The 19,966-nt window shown below is 44.3% G+C and overlaps 1 protein-coding gene and 1 long non-coding RNA gene across 17 annotated transcripts in view; one reads left to right on the top strand and one right to left on the bottom strand.

Annotated features, from left to right (window-relative positions):
• LOC146766543 (uncharacterized) overlaps window positions 1–14,318 on the bottom strand; it is a 59,083-nt gene extending 44,765 nt beyond the window's left edge. For both annotated transcript variants that reach the window (XR_014957538.1, XR_014957539.1), the window contains exon 1: window positions 5,998–14,318. This is a non-coding gene — a long non-coding RNA (uncharacterized LOC146766543). The remainder of the gene's footprint in view (window positions 1–5,997) is intronic.
• A 1,160-nt stretch (window positions 14,319–15,478) lies between these two features.
• Window positions 15,479–19,966, top strand: part of AGBL1 (AGBL carboxypeptidase 1) — a 388,880-nt gene continuing 384,392 nt past the window's right edge. For 3 of the 15 annotated variants that reach the window (XR_014957536.1, XM_085588339.1, XM_085588338.1), the window contains exon 1: window positions 15,552–15,856. Coding sequence is in view for 13 of the 15 variants with exons in the window: in XM_085588339.1 (XP_085444465.1) it covers window positions 15,803–15,856 (54 nt within the window). In the remaining 2 variants the exon portion in view is untranslated. The other 12 variants (XM_085588343.1, XM_085588340.1, XM_085588341.1 and 9 more) reach the window with 11 other exon arrangements.

Here is a 19,966-nt window from a genome sequence, read left to right as displayed (position 1 = left end):
AATATTGATCAGCACCAAAATTAAGAGGCACCATGTAAATCCTCCACGAGATTTATCCTGCTAGTCCAACAATAGGCTTTTTATTATTGTGGATATGGCTTGTCAAACAGCTCTTCACAAAAAAGATGAGTATGTTTCTTTACTTTGTCATGAGCAACAACAGTTAAAACCTTAGAAAGTGAAAATACGGCTTAGCTACTGTGTTTGCTTAGGTACAGAGTCTCTGGAAGAATAGAATATCTTACTATGACTTTCTTAACGTATGTGACATGTATAACATGTATACAGTCCTTGTCTGCTAATACCCAACAGTGAAAGAAAACTGCAGAATGGATTTTGGTGCAGGAGGGAATTTCCTGGCACGGAAATGTGTGGATGTACCCCAGAGAGAAGAGGTGCCTAAGGATGGGCAGAAAGGAGTGAGGAAGGGAAGAGCAGGTCTCTCCCTGCCTGGGAGCCAAATCTAGAGCTGGTAGGAGTGATTTGTACCATGGTAACTCTGAGGACAAACAGAGACAGGAGCAGCAGCAAAGGCAGTGTGGACTCTGTTCAGTGACTTTTACCTCTCTTACCCAAGGAAGCAGAAAGAGCGTGGAAGGACCGTGTGTCCCACACTGGGTAAGAATAATCTTCCCTGGTGAACCCTTCTGGCTGTGGCTGCCAGCTGCAGTGAGCTGCTGCTTCTGCATGAAGAGACCAAGGGTCTGCTCCAGACAGTTCTGTCACTTTTTCAGGGCAGACAGACCACTGAGAGAAAAAGAAGGATGCCCAGCCTGGTGTCCTGGGTTCCATGTGCCTGATGAGATAATTGTAAATTAGAATTGTCACCTTTTTGCAGGGGGTACTGCTGTTATGGAGGGAAATTTCCAGGGACTGCAGTAAGCTTTAGTTCAACACCTGGTTAAACAGAGTTCATGTAGGGAGAGAGAAGTTGATGTCCCTATTTTGTTTCCTCTACTTTCCTTATTTAATATCATCACTTCTAGCAGTGCACTTGGGTAGTTGCCCTCTATGCCCTCTACATACTTTAATTCCATCCTTGATTATTTATACCCCTTGATACACAGGGACTTTTATCACAGACCCTGCTAGTCATTGGTTATCCATGTGGGCTATTTTTAGCAATGTTAAGCTTTCCTCCAAAGTCATAGCCTTGAGTACCCTGATCATTCCAGCTGCTCTTTGCTGAGCTCCCTCCAAGCTGTTGGCAGGACACACCCCACAGCCTTTTATGTTTTGAAGATCCCCTTTGTATTTTAATTGCAACTAGCATGAGACAGCATGGAGATGCTGGGTGGTGTGAGCCCTGAAAAATGCAGAATTAGGGCTGTGAGATGTGTTCAACCTTGGCAAATTTGGGGAGACAGGGTATTGAGGGGATTGGAGATGCTGAGCAGGAAGAGTTGTTCTATTTCAAGTGTTAGCAACAAGACCTGAAGTTATAACAACTCACCTGTTTCAGGGCATTGTTCAGAACTGAGAACTGAGAGCTGTGCATCATTTTTAACAAAAAGCATTGCTGAGTTCCTAAGATTTCAGCATCACCTTGAGCCTATGAGGTTCAGTGTGCAGCTCCCTGTGGCTTGTGGCTGGGTAAGGTCTCACAAGGACCACTCAGTCTGACAGCAAGCACCTGCAGGTTCACATTTAATCTTTCCTGTTTGCTGTTTGAAATTTGAAGACAATTTTAGGCCTCAGAGGAGTTGTGTAAGTCACACCTCCAGTGTTTTCAGCCTGCTGCTCAACTGAGAACACCTTTCACATCCTGCATAAGCACAGTGGAAATCACCCTCCCCACCCTGGACTCCCTTCATTAGACTGGGATTAATTTAATAAAGAAATTAAATAGCCACATGTTTATTTATTTTGTCTCATATTTTCATGTTCCTTTTTTCTCAAGGAGCAGACAGAGGCTAGAAAATTGTCCTTCTTGTACTGTTACCATGGAGAGAAAAAAAGCCCATTAACATTATTATTAAGGCTTTTCATGTTATCAGCCAGAAGCAGGGAGCAAGCTGCACAAATATCCCTGACCTAAAACACAAGCAGACGTGCAGTACAGCAAAGGCAGGAGATCCAGCACCCTGCGCTGGAGCCCAGGACAGTTCACCCTAAAAGCATTTGCAAGATCTAAATGTTCCTGCTTAGCTCAAATCTTTAATGGAGTTGGACGGAAGGACCCAAATATAAGAAATTAATAATTTTGGGAGAATCTGCAGCTGGTCCAGAGATGGGCCAAAATGATGCAATTTGGCTCATCTCCCAAAAGCTCACAGAGACAGAGAAGTCAGTGCTCTTTTCCATTGTTTAGCTTCTTACTCTCCCACTGCCTTAAATCCCAAGACAGTTCCACTTTGAAGTAGAAATAAAGACTGATGTCATTGGTGCCCAAATATCTAAAAAATTGACACAGCCAGGGCTTCATCTCCACTTGCATAATTTCACTGATTCCAACAGGATTTACAGCTCCCAGTCCCTGTGCTGAGAAGAATAAAGCTGGTGCAGTCTGGCTCTTCTTTATTATCTCTCTTAAAGTTTATGTCTTCAAATATGGTCTGGTTATGAGTTAACAATACTGAAAAGATCAATACCAGAGTCTGACTAGGGGAGCTCAAAACATGTTCATAAAAGTTAAATTAGAATCATAAAATGATTATGGGCTCCTGCCTTTTTTTTTTCTATCATTATTTTTCTTTTTTTTTTTTTTCCTTGACTCTGCTGCTTGATTTGGGTGGTAGTTTGCTGGCTGCTAGAGAGGTAGCTCCCATCTGTCCTTCCCTCCACTTCACTGTCTCTTCATTCAAGACAAAAAAGGGCTGGAACAGGGCTGCATGGACCCCTCCAGAGCATTTAATTGGGGCTCGGGTCACATTTAACTGCTCTCCATTTTTTTCATACATTTTCTGAAGCAGGACCTTAGCAGGTGGCTCACAGAAGGTTCTCCAAAAATCACAGGAAATAGTGAAAAACACAAAATATATTCACAATCTTTACTGCAAAAGCATTGCAGGCAGTGCCTGACACCTCTAAGGCCAGGACAACATCTACCCTCTTTTACACCATCTCCAGTGCTTACCACAAAAGAGAAATAATTTTGCTATATCTTTTTATTGGTTTGTTTCCTCCACATCTTCCCTTGAACCACCTCAGTTTCATTAGGGGGAGAGGACAAAATTGAGGTTAAATAATAGAATCACAGAATGGTTTGGAAAGGAAAGTTTCAGCCTTCCTGCCGTGGGCAGGGACACCCTCCACTAGACCAGGTTACTCAGAGCTCCATCCAACCTGATCTTCAACATTTCCAGGACTGGGGCAGCCACAGCTTCTCTGGTGACCTTTTTGCAAGTCTATAGTGGCATTTCTGTTAATAAAATATGCTGATAAATCTGGTCCCAGCTGATGGTTGTATGTCCCATACCTGCCTTGTCTCCCTCTAGCCTTCTCTTACTTGCTGTATGTTTAACATGTCCATTGCTAAGAGTGGGCATTAACCCCGTTTATCAGATGTCAGAGAGGGACAAGGAGCAAAAAACGACCCTGTGGAGATGAAGGGGTGCAGCACAGGGTAGAGGCATCCTCAATATCAGAGCATCGTCCATCCCCGTGCTATGGTTAATGTCTCCTAAGGATTCCAGTGACAGCCGAGTTCCTGTGAACTCCTGTGAGCTTCTGCACGTGGGTGCATCATGTGAGATATCAAAATGCTCCTGTGGACTACCTGAAGTAACCTTGCTCTGCTTCTAACAAAAAAACACTGCTCAGTGATTTACATTCCTTTTTAATCTGATGCAGTGATTAGAAACATCTCTCCATTGTAGTTTTTCCCTTTAACACAGCAACCCATGACCCCTGCGCTGGGTTTGAGAGGGAAATGTCAGCTCTTCATGTGGAAATGAGTCAGGCATCCCGTGTAAACATCAGGGGGAGCAGGGAGCCGACAAGGACCTGAGCAGGGGAACATGAAATGGGCTTTAATCTGTTCACAAATCTCTCCTCTAGGGAGGGGAGCTGTGGGCTGCCAGGTGCCCTAGATGGTAGAGACAAGTCCCCAGCTATGGATTGCAGGCTCAGAAGAATTAAAGGAAGGAGCTGGCAGGTGATATTGTGCTGTTTTACTGTGGTTTAGCACAGAAGCCAGCCTTGGCACCCTCCAGGAGCCCTGTTTCCTGTCACCAGCCCTCTGGTCTTGCATCACCCCTTCTTCTCCCACATCCCAGTGCTTGGAAAGGACAAGGTCAGTCTAATTTCTCTTTTTTTCCCCTTCAGTTTGTCTGTAATGAGCTAGAACCAACTTCTTATCCCATTTAACCTGCCAGTGGAGACTCAGAGGAATTGCAGGTTCCTTGACCTCTAAGTGCAGATTTGCTCATCCTTGAGCAACCCTGAAGCTGCCACAGAGCTGGTGATGCAGTTCCTGCCTCCTGCTCTGCTTCCTTCATCTGAGGCCTGGTGCCAACTCCCTGCAGCCCATGGAGGAGGGAGGTGGCAAGGCATGGACCAGGGAGATCAGCTGGGAGGAGCACTCTGGACTCCAGTAATCCCATTTCCAAAGTGCCTGGTTACTGGGAGATGAACAGGAATGGGGAAAGTGAGGGGAAAAAAGGACATAGAAGGTAGGTGGGGGATAGCATGGTAGTCCCAGGTCTCTTCTGGGATAGGAGGACACAGACACTGATCCTGAGTGGACTGCTGAGATGCTTGGGGAGTCAAGGACCAGGTTCCTGAGTCCCTGACTGAAGGAAGGGGAGTTGAGCAGGGAAGCTGCCTTGCAGGAGGTGGGAGAAAGGAGAATTGTTTGGATGGAGCAGGATGGTCACTGCTACTCATGAGCAAGGGAACACATCAAGAACTGCTTGAGGAGGAGATTCTCATGTTTCTCTTAAGATAATGGGTCTGCCTTTGGGGACAGACACACTCAGGGGCTAAAAGTGTGCACCATCTTGCACTGGGGAGCTGCAGAGCAGTTTCACACTGCTGTGTGTTCACTGGGCTGCTGCTCTCCATAACAGCCATTGTTCAGCAACCCTCCTGCTCCCAGAGAAACAAAAAGTGAGGCAGTTCTTAGTTCAAAGGCTCTGTGAGGAGCAAAACCTGTTAGCAGATAGCCACAGAGCTCACCCTGCTGCTGCCACACACAGGGGTGTGGGGAGGCTTTGGAAAGTGCCTGTGCAGCTCTGGCACAGCAGCAAACACCACAGTGGGTGGTCACCTGCAGCCCGGCAGCCCAAGCACAGTAATGATGATTAGCCTTGCAGCCAGACTGCTGCTGCAAGCTGCTTTGATCTTGGGTCATCTCCCTGCGCTCTGCTCCAGCAGCAGGGAAGGGAGCAGCAGCAGAGCTTCCTGCAATCCCACATTGCCTGGCTGAGCTCTCCAGCCTGATAAGGAAAAATTGAATTTCTGTTCTCTGACCTCTAGATCAGATTCTGCTCCCCACACAGAGCTTATTGCAGATCAATGGTTTTTAAGTGCTGACATAAACACAAATATTACAGCTGGACAGTTGGTAATAGAGGCTGTTTATTACAGCAGCATTCCTCAGTAAGATACAATTATGTCCACACTCGCATGGTTCCTTTCAGCTGAGGAGCTCAAAGCTGCAAAGCCTCACAAGACCTTGTGATGTGAATCTAATGCTATTGCAGAAGGCAAGAGAGCCCAAACAGGCTGAAAATGAAGGCATAAAGTCCTGTGGATCTACTGTCCCACATGAAAGCCTGCCTGGCCCAACCTTGTTTCTCCTCTGGGTATGAGAGTTTGAAACGCTTTCTGATCCCCCAAGTATTCTTTTCTTCAAACCTATTGCCAGTCTGTGGTTTTAGTTGTTCCAAACAGCAACCATGACAACCTATTAATGTATTCACAAAGATCCAGTAGCATCCATGGAGTCAAGTATCATTTTAGCATCAACAACAAGGAGTTAATGAGGTACTGCTAAGTCAAGCCATATGAAGAGGAGAAGAAATCCTTCCATTTCACATCATACAATGCTCTTACCTTCAGGAGAAAGATATGGGATGCCAGCATTGCTGCCTGATTTCCTCAAGCACTTCCAGGCTCCCCGGGAATGCAGTGACAATGCTGAAAATTAGACCTCTACCTGCAGATTGATCTATACTTTCTGTTACAAAGAGATCCACAACCTTCAGGCATATGTAGGAAGATATTTAAAATGAAAAATGATGAGACTGGAGTACAAAGGAAATGTAACAGCTTTTTGAAACGGCACACTCTGTTCCCAGCCCTGTACTTAACTTGCCTTCTCAGCTGGGGTTGCTGGAGAGGGTTGGGTAACTGAAGGTCATTGCAGGTACTTGCAAAAGTGTCTGGGGGGTTGCTTCAAAATGAAAGGTTGCTTCTCTCATTTCCTCACAGACTATGGCCAAAGAGATCTGAAGATTGCAAAGCCCTGGGAAGGCAGCCCAGCATTGCCTAAGAGCATGAGCTGAATTGAAAGTTTCAATATTCCTCTTTTTGTTGTGATTATTTTGCAACCAGCATTAACAAAGAGCTACACAGCTCTTTGAAACCCAATTCACTGGTGCAAAGAGAAGAGTGATTAAAACAAATGCAAATACCAGATGGTTTGGGGATTCGAGAGAGTCTGAAGATTCACATCTCTATTGTGAGGTGAAAACCACTTTTATTACTTGAAAATCATTAAGAACTCAAGGACTTGGTTCTCAGGGAAGCCATGACTGCACTAGGGTGTCTCATTGCTAGTCCTTTTGTGGTGCTGTCTCTCTCCCTAGAAATACATCCACACACTCCAGTGTGTCACTGTCCCTTCCCCCCTTTTTCCATGGGACAGCAGAAATCTTGTATAGTGACCCAGGCCAGTTTTCTGTGTGTTGTCTGCTTTGTGCTGATTTCTCTCTGTGCACAGAATTGTGTTCCCAAGATGCTGGACGAGGGGACAGGGACTCTGGAGAAGCCATTGAAAGAAGAGACAAAGACAGCTGTATTTTTGTATTAAAAAAAAAAAAATATATATATTGTTGTCTCCTGTGTCACAGGACAAGTTTCACCAGTATAGGAGAACCTTCCCCATGTCACACTTTCTGTAGGAATAACAGAGCAGCTGTCAGTCACACAAGGCTTGTCAATCTGGCCCATTTCACCAAGAATAAATTTGTTTTGCAATGTGAATAAATTAAGACAGAACTGAAAAATTCCTGTATGAGGATTAATTAATCATTTGGAGAGACCCGTGGGCTCCCAGGGCTCTACCACAGGGCTCCTGGAGCATCTTCAGTGTGTTCTGAAAGACAGCCAATAAGCAGGATCTGATTCACTGCCCGAATTAATCTGTATGAATGGCTGTGGGATCCATTTGAAAGCAGCACTGAGAATTGGCCTATAAAAAGGCAGCCCAATTTTTAGAGGAAGCTCATTTGGGAAATGAATGAGGACTTTACAATCTCCTTCAGCCATAAAAAACCATACACATCTCACACTGCTGCTTGCCTATTTTAATTAAACCAATAATTAAATTTTAATGAAATGAAGGTTTTGCTGAAAAAGAGTCAGCAGTGATTGATGAGTTTTTGGTTGGAGGAGGGAGGTGAAGTGGATATATCAAGCCATGGGGCTCCCCTTCCCTAACAAATTTTGGAGGAAATACATGGAGAACTGGATTCACGTAATGAGCTGAAGAAGGAACACTTGTGATAATGAAGTTGTGAGGCAGTTTGCTTCCTGTGGCTCTCCCTGGCTCTGTGTTTGTTTCCCCCCTTCCATCAGGACAAGCCTGACCTCACAAGGTTTTGAGTTCCACCTGAGAGCCCAGGTCTGTATGGGTGCCAGCGCTGTCCCACCGGCAGCCTGCAGGGACACGTCCTGGAACAGTCAACACTTGGCTCCACGTTGTGTTGAGATAGGTGGAGGAATGAACCTTTGTGGCCACTCTTAATTGAAGCTGGTCTCTGAGGCAGGTTTTCATTAGAAATGAGTCAAAACCCTCATGATTTCACCGAGCCTGTCTCCAGAACAAGGCAGATGCACACAGAAGCTTGCTGGGACAATCCAAGGGCTCGCCAAATGCTGCCCAAAGGACGAAAGGGTGCAGATGTTCAGATGAACACTCAGGCATCAGTAATAAGCTCTGCCTGCTTGAAACACTGACAAACGTGCACCTGGACACCGCCTCTTTGACTTTTGGGAGAAAAATGCAACAACTGAATGGATGACAACATTTTTTCCTTTCTGTCCCAGATATTTGAGTTTTCCCATGGTGGCACTGGGGGCAGTGTGACCTGTACTGTCCCCCCACCTCTGCCACCGATGCTGGACATGTCCTTGAGAGACTCTCCCCTGGCTTTGCAAAGTGTAAGCTGGAAAAAAATTGTCTCGCTCCCCAAGAGGGGGTTGTGAGGCTTGATGGATTAATATTTACTGCATTTTGCACATGTCAAGAGCTATTGATAGGCACACCAGGGAATGTACCAGGCACAGCCAGAGCTAAAAGGATGAGCTGCCACAGCTTGAGGAAGAGCAGCAGCCTGGGGTTTGTTAGCAATTGTGTCATGGTCATAGCAACCACCACAGGTCTGAGATGGAGGGGCCTGGAACATGCCAGCGCTGGTGGGTCACATTATTGATGTGTTCAGAGACTATGTGAAAATGGCATTGAATGATTATTATTCTAACAGCTGTTCTTTAATTTAGTTTCATTTGGGAACATGATTGAGAAAATCCTTCCCTTTCTGATTTTGCCCTAATAACTTCTAAGCTTGTTAGCCTTTTTCAAAATGAGTTTTACAGAGAAGCAGAAATCTCAAAGATAATGTAGCTACTAGGATTTGAGGAAAAATAGGTGTCTGGGTATAAGTGAGACACATGTGATATACCACTGGTGAGGAAAAGGCTTTCTTAGTACACTCTGAAGGCTCTGTGGAGCAGGAAAGTGTGGAAAAGATTGCCCCAAGCACTTCAGTTGGAAAGCTTGTGCTCTCAGCCACAGCTGGCCAGCTGTGAAACCATGCACTAAGCAGCCTAGCTTCAGTAACTCTTCTGCTTCCAGAAATAGCTTTTGCCCAGGATGATTTCCACAGGGTCTGCTCTTTGACAAGAAGATTGTTCTGAAATTGTACCAAACCATTTTCTTCAGCAGGTATGTAGGGGTCCCTCCAGGGAGGCAGAGAAGGGAAAAAGCCCCTAGGATGGGGAGAGGAAGCAGAAACTGGAATCAGATCTGTGGGCATAATATGGCTCCTGTAGTAGTGTGTGTTTTCAGTGGGGTCCTGGATGTGGGAAACTGAGCCAGTTTCCTGAACCACTTCCTTCCTGAGTGTTTGCAAAAAGCCACTGCTCTGCACATCCACAGGGCTGAGAGTAAATATATATTTCTGAGGAAAGTTAGTAGGATCTAATCTCCTAAGAGATCCTCTTGGGTGCTTCCAGAGCCGAGTCTCAGGGAACCCTGCCTGCTTTCAATCAGTCAAAGTGAAATGTAGACAAATGCTGTCCTTAGTCTCCGAGATGATTTCCTTCCCCACAGTATAAATTTCCCTGCATTTTAAATTTGCTGTGTTCTGTATTCCTATAGAAAACTGTTAATCATTCAGGATGGAGAGGATTTTAATGATGAAGTATTGCAAATAATGGGCCATCCTCAGTTCCAACTGTTTTTCTCATGATGACAGCTCCTTCCAAGGTCTCAATAGCACTCGTAAATTTATTAGGTCACAAACCATTATTCAAATTCAGTCTTAGCCAAATCTCAGTGTATGTACTGAGACTCCTTCAGATTTGGAGAGTTCAGCTCCAGATTTAGCCAGTTTTGATGGACCCAGGGGAAACAGGATAGGAATTCTCCCATCATCACTGTTTTTGTCATTGCTTCCTCATTGGACAGATGAGTGATATTCATCACACCTCAAAGCAAAACAAGAAGGAGGATGTACTACTATGAAAATGGTGGTGGGGAACCCTTTTTGGAGTTAATTTTCTAAGTACCAATATGGTATCACCTAAACCAGCCCAACTTTCCATGTTCTACTTTACTTTCAGGACTCATTAAACTGCTATGATGGGATTATTTGGGTTGAATTCTTGCTTTTTTTGTTGGTTCTTACCCCTTCAGAGCTACCTTTTTCTGGCACCTTTGCATGCTGTGTGTGTCAGAGATGCTAAATGTGAGACAAACAGAAAAAAACAGATATAACACAATTTGTTCTGCTAATTGGAAAGCTTTGTCTACTGTTGCATCTGGCTGATGTGAAGTCCATTTCCTTAAACATTCAACAAACCAGATTCTTCCTCTACCTGCATGTGTCTGTGCTCAGTTTTGCAACAGGAGTGCTGGGTACTTTTAAATTAGAAAAGAGACACTTCTTTCAGAAAAAGAAAAATGATGACACAAGTGGCAAAGAAAGGCTGTCAAGGTAGTAAAAAAATGTTTTCTTTTTATAAGCAATAGTAAAGCTTGATATAGGTATGTCTGTGGGAAAAGATATTTTGTCCAGCAGAAACATTTACTGAGCATCAGGATAAAGAGGGCTTTGCCTTGTACTGCTGCCCAGGGATCTACCAAAGAGGATTAAGGCATCAAAGCTCTTCATTTAAGTATTTTTCTATAATTTCATCCTCCTCTTTTGCTTCTTTAGTACATCTTTACTGTTATCATTCTACAAGGGGGTGGCATTTTGGGCTGTTTGGCCAGGGGTGGGACAGGGAGCCTCATGCTGTGAGGGCTCTGTCACCAGCCAGAAGAGCAGCAGCCCAGCAAAGGCTCTGCCAGGTGTAGCAGGGTGCATCAGTAGCCCCATGGGTAGATCTGACTGAAACACACTCACAGCATTCAGGAAAAGGGCAAGAATTTTAAATCTGCTGTATCTGAGGCATTGAAGGACAACAGCAAGATGTTCCATAAGGAAAAAGTGGGAACATCTCACAGCAGGCAAGTGATTAAATACATCTTTCTCAAGGTGAACTGTGTATGGGTATTTAAGATGAGACAGGTTTTTCACAGAGCCATAAAATCTTAGAATTGCAAGGGATCTTAAAGGTCATCCCATCCCACCCTGTGCCATGGACAGGGACACCTTCCACTATCCCAGGTTGCTCAAAGCCCTGTCTGACCTGGCCTTGGCCACTTCCAGGAATGGAGCAACCACAGCTTCTCTGGCAAACTGTGCCAGTGTCTGTCTCAGAACCCTCACAAGGAAGAATTTCTTCCTTATATTATATATTCTTATATTATATATATATCCTTATATTATATATCCTTATATTATTATATTTTCTATCCTTATATCCAACCTAACCCCATCCTTTTTTAGTTTAAAGCCATTACCTGTTGTCCTGTCCCTGTCAAAACCCCCTCCCCAGGCCATACCCCTGGCAGAGACAAACTGGAAGGCAGCTTGGATGGGGATGTTCCCAGAGAAACAAAGCCCTGACTAAGCCTCTCTGATCCCCTCCCTGCCCCTGGTGCTCTGCACAGCCCCAGCCTCCATTAGACCAGTACCACCAGCAGTTTCCAGAGTCTGGTTTGGAGCCAGAAGATGTTATCTTCACATCCAGTGGCTACAGGAGCCTTGGGTCCCTTCCAGCAGAATCTGAAAATCAATTTCACTGTCATGACATTTGTTTTCACTTCGATTTTAACCCTTTCCCTTGTGTAGAAGAGTAAATTATTTCCAGAGAGGAGGGGAAACATGACATTATTCAGAGGGGTAAACCTTCCATGCACAAATGGAACATTATCAGTCCTCAACATTCAAATATATTAAATTTGTTTTGGCAATCACTTACGATAAGCATTGTGCTTATTGTGTGAATAAAAGAGAATGAAAATGAAGGGTTTGTTAGAGAGAAAAGCATCCAAATAGAAAAAGCAATATCCCTTTATTAAAATAGATATATTTCTTGGCTACATATAATTTTGATAGGGGAAGTCAATCCTCTATTTAATATAAATGAAATATGGACAGTTAACTGGGTATTTTACACAGTGATATTTCAATTGCATTTCATAAAATTCAGACTGGCTTCAGAATGAATAATTTATCCAATTAGATTTTTTTCTTCCCATTTTTAATAGAACCTGGCCAGTCTCTTATCTATCTCACTGGTTTAAAAATTGAAATAATCCTATTAGAAAACAGGTGTGCAATGTGAGTGCAAAAGTGGTGTCAATATTTTGAGAATGAGGAGGAAAATATCCTCAGGTTAATCGCAGGTTTCCAAGCTGATTTTGGCATTTGGACTTCATTTAATGCTAATATTAAAAAAAAAAAAAAAAAAAAAAAAAAAAAAGAGTTCTGCAGTTCCTTGGTAGAAACTCTGGAAAGGAAATGTGAAGCTTGGCTGTGGCTGGTAACTTTATTCTGCTGGTTTTGATTCTGGTGCTGCTTTTGTAGTGTTTAAGACTTCTTTAGGCTAATTTTGATTTAGACTGTAAATTGCTTTCAAATGTGATTCTGAAGGGTTCAGACAGATAAGCATGAATTCTGTTCTGAAGGTGATGGAATAAGGAGAAAAATGATACTAAAAGAGTAAAATTTTGTTTAAATATGTTATATCTCTTTGTATGTTTTTTCTACTTTTAATAAATATCAAACCAATAACACTATGGTTGCAGATACCTGGCAGAAGATTTCTGTCTTCCTCTCATCAATTTCCAGATTATCTCATCCAGGAAGATTTCTGACCTTATAGCACTCTAATGCAATGCTCTATCTGAACAAAAATGCTTCTGGATGAAAGCTTACCAATTTTATAGCTGTACAACATCTCCATGAAGAAAACTTCGTGCTTTCACAGGTAGGGAAAACATCAATTTAATCACAGGAACAAGTTTCTGTGCTTAGTGTATTACTTAATGTCAGCTGATCTATGGTAATGGTTTCTGCATATGATCATAAAATGTGAAATAATTTGACTGAGTGCTCTTTTAATGTAGGTAAAACGATCCTGAATTACCTTCCCTTTGCTATGGGCTAAATGTATGTACACAGATTTGCAGGAGATCAGATGACATCTCGAGCTTGTTTGTGTGTCTGAGCCCTGGAGCCCAAGGAAAGGAAATTACTGGTCTGAGCGTGTGCAGCACCTGCAGAGAGCTCAGAGGTCCTGCCTTTTGTTTGTAATCCCTCTGTCCTCCCCACAAGACCACTGGCACTAGCAGGAACCTGAAGATAGGAGTATAATGTTCATTTTGTTTAAGGATCACATAATCCTGAGGGTACAGGGGAAAAAACAACGCCATCGATATAAACTAACAAGCTAAACTTTAAACTGAGTGTGCATTGTAATATGAATGGGAGAATCTGAATGCTTAAATTCTGGCATTTAGCTCCGTGTAGGTTTCCTAATTCATTCAGGCTTTGCGTGTTGAGGTGGGGGATCTCCTATTCTTAGAAAGAAACAACATTGGAAATTCAACAAATTCTGGAGGAAATGGCTTGGGAATGGTGAATAATTAGAAGTCTCTATGATTTACACCTTAAAATTTGGTTTCAAAGGGGTTTTGCTGTACACTATACATCAATGTAAACATCACTGTCACTGCTGGGGTCTTTAATGAGGGTTTTATTCTTTAATCACTCTTCTCAGTTGTCTCCTTTTTCAAATCAAATGCAAGATTTTTCAAATCTGTGTTTCTGTGTACAATATTTTCTTTTACTATCTCAGTAAAACCAAGCTAAATACCCCAAAATTTTAAGGAACTTAAGAGATTTTCCCCCACCCCCAAGCTTTGATGTTGGTGCCCCTTTCCTCTTGGGTTGGCGTATTTGCAGTGAAATTTTTGCAATTATTTCTAAAGCTCACACAGAGAGGAAGAGCCAGACCACTGCTGAGTTAGAGAATCTGTTATAGAATCCCATAAAAAAGTCCAAAGTTGTGTTTTAGGCAGGGGATCAGGGCTGCCTGCAGCCACTGCCTGCTTACTTCCATCAGCTCTCGCTGCCTTCTGCAAATCCACGCAGCAGGAATTAATAGTTCCACACAGCTCTGCTGACAGGTACAATTGTCACAAGAAAGAGAATGTGAAGACAATGTGGAAGAGCTTCTTTAAACAGCTTCTAATTAGCTCTGAAGTAGTTTTCTGTCACTTGAAATCATTTGCTGAAGAGCTACGTGTTGGCACTGCTCACAAACCCAGTTCCCACCTTCCTCCCACCCAGCACATTTGGGGACACTGCCTGCATTGCCTTGGTTCTCTCCCTCCACGTATTTGTGGCCTCTTAACAGGTTTTCTTGGATCCTGCAGATGGGAAAGAACCCCCAGAACTGTACTGGGTTTGTGCGGCAAAGTTTTGGTAGGGGGAAGATACAGGAGTGACTTCTGTGGGAAGATGCCAGAAGCTTACCCAAAAATTCAGTGAACACCAGCTCTATGTCTAAAATATGGTATTAGATGAAGTGTGATTTATTTTTTAAGTTGAAATAAAACATGTTTTTAAGAGAATTAAAATATTTAAACCTGATTTTTAATAGGAAAGGAAATAGTCTCATTCTGCCTAGCTATAGGCAGAATAATACTCTGTAGTCTGTAGAGTATCTTGTCCATCAATGAGTGGTCTTCAACAACACTCTCTCTGAAGGGACTGATGTGTCTCCATAGTTATGACAAAGGCATTTTAATCTGTTTCATTTTATAACCTGGTAGTGACATCCTGGGACCCTGCTGGCACACACAGAAACTGAGGAATGTCATGCTTGTGCCATTTGTTCACACATTGCTGGGATGAGCTGGGGAGGATTAGTCTTACCATTTGCATAAAGCACTTATCAATGAAGGTTCATCATGTGAAAATAGTCCTTGGCCAAGACTGGAGTGTTTTATTCTTCATTTGACTGCTTCTTAGAAGATTAAGGTTTTATATTGACATCAGCAAAGGAAAGTGTGTGCACATTGAGTGTCTGGCATATCTTTGTGTGACACTGACTTCTGTAAGCATCTGCCTTATGCCCAGAGATCCAGGTTCATGTTACTGCTCCAAAAATCTTTTGTCATTCTTTCAAAAAGGAATTAAAAAGAACCACACCAGAGTAAAATTATTCTAGAGGTAAAAGACCGAAAGTAGTGTTCCCATATTGGAAAGACAAGAGTTAACCTTCGTCTTTTTCATGTCCAGTAATTATCTCAACTGACATCCTTCTAAGCATCCTGGAGTGATGTCTCTCAGGACCAAAAATGCCACTCTGGTGTTGAGAAAGCTGAAAAAATACCTGTTGTGGGACTAATTGACCTTTTCACATTGAAAACATTTTGCTGGAAAATCCTCATCTAACCCTCTACTCAACTTTTTTATCTGCTCCTTCTTGTTTACCAAGCCCTTTGATATCACTGGGCTGAAGCTAAAAGTGGACTCCGTGCCCTCCTAGGAATTCAAGCTACAACTACAACCATACTACAGCGTGTCTTGTGCACCAGGGAGTGAAGCAGGCTCTGAGCTGCTGTGCTTATAGGCACATATAGGTACGTGTGGATCACTGTGGGGACCCTTGGAGCAAACTCCCCCCTAAACCACACCTTGAAGAGATGGCTTTCCTCCCTGTGCACCACCAGCTGCCTCTCTGCGGTCACTCCCTGCCCCGCAGTGCGCTGCCTGTGGCCACAGCAGCTGCCACTTGGGACAATCATGGGGGTTGGAAGCCAAAAACCCTGCCGAGCCTTGCTCCACCTGTCCCTCATGCCGGGTGTATCTTCCGTTCGTTGTCAGCGCTCGTTAAGACCGAGGGCATCTCTCCCGCTCGCTTTGCCTTCTCCGTGTCTCCGGTTTCACTGGAACGGAGTCAAACGGAGACGAGTCCACGCAGGGTCTGGAACGGATCAGCAGGTCAGCTGGGAATGCCTGTCAGGCAGCCAGCGCTGCTCCCTCCCTTCTCCCTGGCTTTCTTTGAGGTTTGTAGCTCTTCTGCTTTCTTGTTGCTATTGCCACCCTCCCCACACTCCCCCTACCACACATCAAGCACCCAGACCTTTCCTGGGCACTTTACTTAATCCCCGGGATTCTTTATATAGGAATTAATCTTCTCGTCACAGTGGGAGAGCTGGGAGGGAGGGGGTACATTTATCTCTCCTGCTGAGGTCTAGAGTTGCATTGCTGTGATTATTGGTGGTAGCAGTGTGCGTGTGCCTGGGGATCTGTGTTTAGTTCTTCGTTTCTTAAACGACGCAGGGGCAGCAGCAAGGCAAGTTGGCAGCTTGGCTTTCGAGCTGCTTTGTGTCTGCTGCTACAAGGAGGGAGTGTGAGTGGGGAGCAGCATGGCAGAACAAGAAGCCAGTGGCTTGCAAGTCCTTCTCTCCACCCTCCAGGTAAGAACAGCTTGAACTAACAAGAGAGGCGCTTGGGCTTGTTTTCCTCTTTAACTCCCCATCAGTGACCTGTTGGGCTGAGGCTGTTGGTACCAGCTCCTGGCTGGCTTGACTCTAAAAGCATCAGTGTACGGGAGCCCTGACCTGCACCTCCCACCCTGCAGAGCTTTTATGAATTGAAGTTTCACTGCTCAGCCACGAGTGCTGGCAATTACTGCTCTGCATCAATCTCTGGGCCCGGCCGAGGGCAGAGGCTGCTGCCGAGCTCTCGCTGTGTTCAGCGGGGCAGCGGGGAGGTGTGAGGCACCGGCTGCTGTGAACGGAATGGGGCCTGACAGCGCTGTCAGTCTGAGCTCAGCGTGGCCGAGGGCTGAGGGGCACGAGTGAACAGCTCTGCCTGCGAGGAGCAAGTTCCTCCCTGTCAAATTGTCTGCCCAGGACCCTCAGACACTCCAGAGAAGTGACAAAAACTCTGGAGACTGGTGAGGTGCTGGTGTTGGGTGTGCTCTGTGACTGGTCCTGAGGACCAGAGGGAAGTGTCCCAGGCCAGGATCATACTTGATGGACAAGCTTGGCCATGGGGTGAAGGTGAGGCATCTCTGACTCTCTTTTCCCTCTGCAAGGATGTGTTCCTCCTGGCAGAAGCAGATGCACAGATTATGTCATGAGCTACTCTGTGAAATAGGGAGCGTGTTTTGGGATGGAACCTGTGCTTTTATAAGCCTTGTTCTGTCATGAGGGATGGGTGGGAACTGCTTTGCCAAGACAAGCTACTTGCATATAAAGCAGCTTTTAGACAGTCATGGTGAAATTCCACTTGTGTGCACTCCTCAGGTGCCCTGAGCCCTCGTGTGCAGCTGTGCTGACGTGGCCCAGAGCCCTGTGGGGATAGGAGTTTTGTGTCTGAGGAAGCAGAAGCATCCTCTGACAGCTACATGTGCCATCAAAGCCTCACACATTGCAGAGAGGGTGTGCAAAAAAGACTGACCCACCTGGGTCAGCCCAAGGATTCATGAGTACCAAGCCCTGTGTCTCGGGAGGTCTCTGTGACCACCTACAAGCATGCAGAGGAGGTTATAAAACCCAGTGATAGCAATTTGCTTTGAAACTGTAGTTGTGGGAGCTGATCAACCGTGACTTATTTATCCAAGCTTATGGATAAATAACAATTTTTACTTCAACAACTTTTACTTCTCATTTCAAGCACTGGTTTGCCCTCTGTAGCCCCTTGTGTTAGTGAGTTCTGCAGGTAAACTGGCATGCTGAAGAAAATGATCCTGCTGTCCTTTTATGTTTTTGCAGTGTAACTTGTTTGCCCTGTGTTGTTACAGCTTATTTAATTAATTTTTTTAGTAGATCATGTTTGTGCTATATCCAGATTATAGTCCTCTCCCACTTTCTTTGGATAATTGAGAGCTGAGTGCACATCTGTTTTTCTTATGCTCTCCAGCATAACAATCCTGGTGTTCTTTGCATAATCTGGACAAGAATTGGGCAAGACAGAATTGGACAAGAACCAGACCTATATTGGAACCTATAGTTTAAAATCACAAATGCAGTTCATTGACAAGGCTATATGGATGTCTAAATTAGAAGTGGTTAGGAGCACTGCAGTCATGGTATTGGTAAAACCACAAGGTAGTACAGCATTCATCTCTGGTGGCACAAAATCCCACCTTAGTATAAGACCCTTATTCCCAAAAATTCTGTATTCACTTGAAGGACATCAAAAATCTTGTTATATCTTCAATTTGATGTGGACGCTTGAGTGCCAGAGGGCAGAAGGTAAGGGGTTGATGACAATTATATGTTCTGATTCAACTCTTTCCTCTGCCTTCAGCCGAAAAATTACCAGCATAACTTTGCAATACCATTACCTATCTGTGCTAAAAATCAAGTGATAAAAAAGACCTTTACTTGACACAGTTGTAAAGTATTTGCTTGGGAAATAATAATTTTGGTTGATGATTGCCGTTGCTGATAACATCTCTCCACACTTTGTTATTTTCTGCAACAGCTGTCCAAAACATGGTTGCTTTGTTTTTGTGACCTGCTGGACTGTCAGTGCTCGTTCATATTCTTTTATTGGGCATGAAGAACATATCTGCTGCTTACAACAGGCTATTCTGCAGGGTATTACTGGGCATTTTCCTTTTCTGTTAGCACATAATATTGCTTTGAATGCAGAAAGCTTTCAGGTGAAGAATGAGGGAACATTCAGTCAGTCTTTATAAACTCAGAATAAAATCATCCTTTCTCCATCAGTCACTCACACAGGACGAAATTTCTACCTCCCTTCCAAGCACTGGCACAGATTTTTATTCCCAGTTGGAGGAATGTCCAGACCTGAGATAGGGCCTGTCACCTTCTGCTGGAAGGATCTCCCCCATCTCTTCCTGGCATAGACACTTTCACTCCTAGACTCACAGCCTGGCTTTGGTAAGGGCAGTATCAAGCAGAACAAATCCGGAACACAGTGCACTTTTTAACTGAGCAGTCATGGAAAGAAACACATTTTTTAGTTCTTCAAAACTGTTCCCAGTGCTATGAAAGAGCATGATCCTCCAAAGACAGCTCAAACCCCTGGAAGTGCAACGTACTATGGATGTTCTGCAAAGTGACAAGGTGAATAGCAAAAACTCCTTTCAAAGTGCAGCTGCATTTTGTCACCAAAATGTCACTGCAGGGAAGACGTGACATTTCAGATCTCTAGGTAAAAAGTGTTTCACTGCTTACAATGTGCAGCTTTAAAAATGTGAAATTCAGATTTAAGAAAACTCTCTTCCCGTCTCACAGGTTTTGTGTCAGTGTGACAGAGCCAAGCTCTGAGGATTTTACTGTCATTTCTCATTTTCTTTCTAACCTGATACCTTCTTCCTTGCTCTCTCTTCTTGACTCTCCCTCTCCAGTGTGAACCTGTGGTTATCACCTCCCATCCCTTTGGCTTGGGCAGTGTAACCTGTTCCTGTTTCCCACCTCTCACTGTGTGACATCGAGCTCCTCAGCCCCAACCCAGCCCTGCTCTGTCTTTCATGCACAGACAATGCAGTCCCTCAGTCAAGGCTGGGCTGGTTGCCACTCTCACCCTGGCCCCTGGCCACAGCATGGCAGAAGTAAACACCCTCCCATGTATGGTTTTCTTGAACAGGCAAAAACGTCTGACATCCCATCTTACAGGCGGCCTCCTCAGTGCAAAATCCCAAGAGATTTGGGATTAGATCTCTTGGTTATTTTAATGCTAGGAGGAGGTATCTGGGTGTTAGTTAAAAACAGCTGGTACTTGCTAAGAAGAGCAATAGAAAACTGGAGCCAATGTCTTGCCTTGTGACCCAGACTACTGAATCCCTTGAGGCTGTAGAGTATTTTTGTTCCTCTTCCTCATTGCCCTGGTCTTCATCTCACCCCACCCTCTGATCACTTGGACAAATAAGAAGCATTTTTATTTTTCCTTTTACATTCTCCCTGCTCCTCCTCACGGCCCATGCCTTGGTTACCCCCGAGAACATCTTATTCCATGGCAGGATTCATCGTGTTGCCTGAGGAGTCCCAGATTTCCTGTTGGCTCTCAGTGTGGTTTTCACATGTTTCCCAAAGCCACAGTCCCCGTTCACATATTCTGCAAAGCTGGCAGCCCCTGGGGCCGTTGGCAGATCTTTGGCTCAAACTGTGTCTTGCTGTGTTGGACTTCACAGGTTC

Source organism: Lonchura striata, chromosome 10, assembly GCF_050655825.1.
Source record: "Lonchura striata isolate lonStrDom1 chromosome 10, ASM5065582v1, whole genome shotgun sequence".
Lineage (NCBI taxonomy): Eukaryota > Metazoa > Chordata > Aves > Passeriformes > Estrildidae > Lonchura > Lonchura striata.
The sequence above is the reverse complement of the archived record's forward strand: the minus strand, read 5'-3'. Positions and strand labels throughout refer to the sequence as shown.